The sequence below is a fragment of the Vicugna pacos genome, chromosome 22, assembly GCF_048564905.1.
Source record: "Vicugna pacos chromosome 22, VicPac4, whole genome shotgun sequence".
Lineage (NCBI taxonomy): Eukaryota > Metazoa > Chordata > Mammalia > Artiodactyla > Camelidae > Vicugna > Vicugna pacos.
The window spans coordinates 27,626,828-27,631,654 of NC_133008.1; the positions used below are offsets into that span (position 1 = coordinate 27,626,828).

The 4,827-nt window shown below is 50.4% G+C and overlaps 1 protein-coding gene and 1 non-coding gene across 2 annotated transcripts; both read left to right on the forward strand.

Moving 5' to 3' along the window:
* Positions 1-3,254, forward strand: CD209 (CD209 molecule). The gene is made up of 8 exons (XM_015240970.3): positions 1-97; positions 308-382; positions 515-601; positions 877-939; positions 1,247-1,324; positions 1,568-1,719; positions 2,313-2,425; positions 2,829-3,254. Exons 1-8 carry the CDS (start codon positions 58-60, stop codon positions 2,968-2,970), a joined length of 750 nt encoding a protein of 249 aa, XP_015096456.2. The 5' UTR covers positions 1-57; the 3' UTR covers positions 2,971-3,254.
* Positions 1,770-1,845, forward strand: TRNAA-UGC (transfer RNA alanine (anticodon UGC)). The gene has a single exon. It is a non-coding gene; the product is annotated as a tRNA-Ala (tRNA).
* Positions 3,255-4,827: the final 1,573 nt, after the last annotated feature.

Consider the following 4,827-nt stretch of genomic DNA (forward strand, 5'->3'; position numbering starts at 1 on the left):
AGAAAAAAAACCACATTTCAGAGAGGATTTGGAAAGAGGAGCAGAGGGGAGAGGAGGATGGCAGAGATCTCTGACCCCAGGGAGCCAGATGGCTCTGGTGAGACTGGACCCCCACTCTGGTTGGTGATGGGGATGACAGGGCTCCAAGGTCCTGAAGGTGTTGGGGGTCTGGCCTCCAGCTTGCTGGAGGGGAGATGTCCAGCCTCCACCTTGCGGGAGGTGGGAGGGTCCGGCCTCCAGCTTGCAGTCCTGAGCACAGGGCTCAGCAGCCTCCTAAGCTCAACTGAGTGTGTTCTGTCCTATTCAGAAGAGGAGACTTTTTGGGGCAAGAGACTGACTGGGAAAGACCCTGGACAACTCTGCAGCTGGAGGAGCTTGCCAGGTACTGGGGTGGCTGCTGCAGGAGAAGGCAGCTGGGGAAGGGGGCGGTTAGGAAGCTCTCTCCAGCATGGGTGGAGCGGGGGCAGGGTCTGCCCCCTGCCCCTAGCTCTCTGCTCATCTGCTGATCCTGCAGGGTGTCTGACCCGGGCGCCTCTGCTTCTGTTCCTGGTTTTCACCTCACTGGGTTTCCTTATGCTCCTGGTGACCACCATGGTTCAAGGTGAGTCAGAGGCTGGGGGCTTGGAGTCCTGGGTCCCTTTGGGTTTTCTCCCTGGGATGGTCCTTTCCTACAGTCCCTAAACTTACAAGGGTTCACCTTCTCTGTGACCATGGGCCAGTTACTCCCCATCTCTGAGCCTGTTTCCTAGTGTGAAATGAAGCTCATCCTCCCCCAGTGCAGGGAGCCTAGGCTCTCAGCATCCCTGAAATTGAACCTGGCCCAGGGTCAGGCATCGAGCGGTGCTCATAAAGGAAGATTTCCCTGCTCTGTTGTAGTCTCCAGGATTCACCAGTCCCTGCAGAAAGAGACAAGGGATGATCAGGAGAGCCACAACCCGGGTAAGGGGCTGCAAGCTGGGTTCCGGAGGAGGAGAGGGAGAGGGGCTCTGAGGCTGCACGCCCTTGGATGAGCCACCACCACAGGGGTCAAGGAGAGAAGGCAGGCATGGGGGAGGGGACTGGGCCCCTGCATGAGGTCCTGGGGGCTGGCAGTGTTGGGCAAGTCATTCTCTAAGTCTCAGTTTTCTCGTTTGTATAATGGGCTCTTGGAGTCACTACGTAACATTCCATACGTAACATTCTTGTGGCGCCCTCTCTGCACCAAGCACACAGTAGGTGCTTCATAATGGAGGTCCTCTTCCTCCAGTTGCTGTTGCACAGGAGCAGATGCAATCAAAGTTGGAAGGAATCCAGCAGCAGCTGACCTGGATGAATGCCACCCTGGGTAAGGGATCCACACCAAGATTATGAGGATGTCACTGGGTTGTGGGTGGGGCTGGGAGCCACCATCTATGGCTTCCACTCTGAGGAGGGCAGTATAGAGCTGTGATCTGTCTCATGGGTTTCCTGGGGACTGAGCTGTCAGCTGAACACAGAGGTCTGGCCCTGGGTTCCCAAGATCTGAGGCAGATGTCTGGTGCCAGGGATCCAAGCGACCTCTCTGTCCCAACCCCGCCCCTTCCCCCAGCTAGCCTGTGCCATCCTTGCCCCTGGAGTTGGGAAGTCTTCCAGGGGAATTGTTACTTATTCTCCTGGACCCAGAGTGACTGGAAATCTGCCGTCTCTGCCTGTCGGAACATTAAGGCCCAACTGGTGATTGTCAACAGTGCTGAAGAGCAGGTGGGCTGGGCAAGGTTCCCACTGGGGCTGGGTCAACAAAGAGCCTTCTAGGGGGTGAGTATAGCTTAGTGGTAGAGTGCACGCTTTGCATGTGTGAGGTCCTGGGTTCAATCCCCAGGACCTTCATTAAAAAAAAAACACTTAAAAAAGAAATATTAAACACACACACACAAACCAGAGCCTTCTGCCACCCTCCTCTGCCCTTTGAGAAAAGAGATGGGAGGGAGGACGCAGCCAGGAAAGGCTTCCTGGAGGAGGAACCATATTGGACTCAGGAAGGTCATATGAGAAGAATGTGGATAAGAGGAGCCCATGTAGATAAAAAAAGAACTCAGAGTACCCTTGAGACCATCAATAATGGACGTGAACTGAGACCCAAGTTGACATATTTCCACACGTGTATGCACATTAACACACATCCACAGCCTACAGACACATGTGAGCACATACAACTTGAGGAGGAGCTATAGGCTAGACGGCAGAAAGAACTTCCATGGGAGGCAGGGGATCTTGGGAATGTGGGCAGACATGGGATGGATGGTGTTCAGGGATATTCCTTCTGATACCCCTCTCCCCCCGCCCCTCACCTCCAGAAATTCCTGAAGCTTTGGTATGTCAGAAATAATAAGCCCACTTGGATAGGCCTCAGCGACCACCACAATGAGGGCTCCTGGCGGTGGCTGGACAACAGCTCCCTTCAACTCAGGTGACCTCCCAATGACAATGGCCCGGAGGGAATGGGCAGGGAAAACCACCCACCCCCAAGACCAAGGTGCTCAGACTCTGGGACCAGGACGGATCACCTGCGGGGCTTGGTGAAGATGCAGAGTCCTGCCTCCACGCTCGGGGTGGGGGCGGGGATGTCTGATTTGGGACCAGGAATCTTTATATTTACTTTGCCAGCGCTGGTTCTGATGGAGGTGGTGTTTGAATCCACATTTTGAAAACCTGAAAACCCTGCCTCTGAATTCCTCACCACCCTCTGGCTGGTCCTCAGCAATTTGCTGCCAAAGCCCAGGGACCAGCTCCTCTGAGGTGGAGGCTGGGGGGTGGTTGGGAGTGAGCTCTGGGTGGAGTAGGGGGCCTCATAGCCCTGGTGGGGTTCACAGCTTCTGGAAAGATGGGGAACCCAACAACCACGGAGATGAAGACTGTGTGGAATTACACAATGACGGCTGGAATGATGGCAGATGTGTTACAGAAAACTCCTGGATCTGTGAGAAGCCCTCAACTCCCTGCCCTGAACTCTGAGAGTCACTGCCTCTTCCAATCCCTGGCCCCTCCCCCACCATGGCCCCCAGAGATCAGGCAACTGGGGCTCTGCTGTTTTCTCTCTGGCTCCACACCCTTCTGTTTTTCCCTTTAGTGAGTTCCCATCCTTCTCCTGTACGGAGGTCTCTGAGATCCTGAGAGATTCTGAGACCCCTTTATCCTCTAAGGCCCATCCTGCATAGGTAAAGACCATCTCATTCCTTCTATTGATACCCTCGGCCCCCCCCCATGACATCCCCTTAATAAAATCACACATTGCATTACGTGTTCCGCTGAACTGTCTATTCCTTTGCTACTGTTTCAATTACTATAGTTTGATAATATGTTTATGTCATTTAAAAAAAATTGAAGTATAGTCAGTTACAATGTGTCAATTTCTGGTGTGTATACAGCATAATGTCCCAGTCATGCATACATACACATATATTCATTTTCATATTTTCTTATTGAATGATAATGTTTGCTGTACACTAGGATATTGTCTTTTTTCAATTGGTTTTTCTCTACTACCATGTATTTTATTTCCCAGATACAGTTTTGAATTCTTTTGTCATTTTGGATGGGAATATACAGATATACAAATATGTATCTATATGTCTGTCTATCTATCTGTTCATTATTCATGAACCCATTATTTATTCAGGAACTTAAAAAATGTCCTTCAGTAAAGTTTTATGATTTCTTCATATAAGTTTTTTTTTTAAACCCATTATTTTGGGTGCGTGTATTAGTTTCCTGCTGATGCTATAACAAATTACCCCAAACTTAGTGGCTTGAAAGAACACAAATGTATTATCGTATAGTTCTGGAAGCTGCAAATCCAAAATGGGTCTCATGGGCCTGAGATCAAGGTGTCAGTAGGGCTGTATTTCTGGAGGGTCTAGGGGAGAATCCACTTTCTTGCCTTTTCTAGCTTCTAGAGGCCGCCTGCAATCCCTAGCTGGGGGCTCCCTCCCTCCCTCCATCTGGAGAGCCAGCAATGACTAAGTCTTTCCCACCTTGCACAACTCAAACACGAACTCTTCTGCCTCCCTGTTCCTCATTTAAAGGACTCTTGTGATTATACTGGGTCCACCTGGATAATGCTGTGCACCCTCACTATTCTAAGAGGTCAGCTGATTAGGAACCTTCTTTCTACCTGCAACCCTGATTCCCACTTTTCTGGGTGGCATAGCATATTGACAAGTTCTGGAGATCAGGACACGGGCATATTTAGGGCGATATAATTCTGCCTACCACATTGTGTTGTATTTCTTATTGATGTGCTGAGTGGGGTAAATCTCAGTGGCAGATGGGAGTTGGGTAATATCCCAACTCTCTCTGCTGTTGGCTTAGACAACTCTGAAGTATCTTTCAGAGGGCAGCAAGAGGAATGAGCCTTGGCAGCCCAAGGCCAACGCTTTAAGTCTTCCTTAAAGAAGAACCATTCTCCTGATTTGAGAATGACACCACAAATCGACTTCTTACACTGAAATCCTTGCCTCAGGGTCTGCATCTAAGGGAACTGAACCAAATTCAGGTTGAGCTCAAGGGACTCATTCTGAGTGGTGGGTTAGAACCACTCCAGATAAATAGATGGGCTGAGATGAGACTGACCATGTCACTTCCAGACTGGGACATTTAAGAACAAGTGGTCACCTCCCTGCACTCTTCTTTCACCTTGGCAACACTGGAACCCACAGTGGCCACTTGGATGCAAGTAGCTTCTCCAGCTTGCAACAGTTTCCACAAGAGTGTATTTTGGCCATGACTGCATTGTGCTAAACTGCGGAGGTGCCAGGATGTATTTGCTATTGGGGCATAGCACAGCCCCAATGGCAAATGTGCTTCTGAACT

What these genes read in the sequence shown, in the direction of transcription:
- CD209 (XM_015240970.3), top strand. Translation starts at nt 58, where the DNA reads ATGGCAGAGATCTCTGACCCCAGGGAGCCAGATGGCTCTG. An exon ending in CTGGATGAATGCCACCCTGG is followed by an intron (nt 1,325 to 1,567) that starts GTAAGGGATCCA and finishes CCCTTCCCCCAG; the next exon opens with CTAGCCTGTGCCATCCTTGC. An exon ending in TCAACAGTGCTGAAGAGCAG is followed by an intron (nt 1,720 to 2,312) that starts GTGGGCTGGGCA and finishes CCTCACCTCCAG; the next exon opens with AAATTCCTGAAGCTTTGGTA.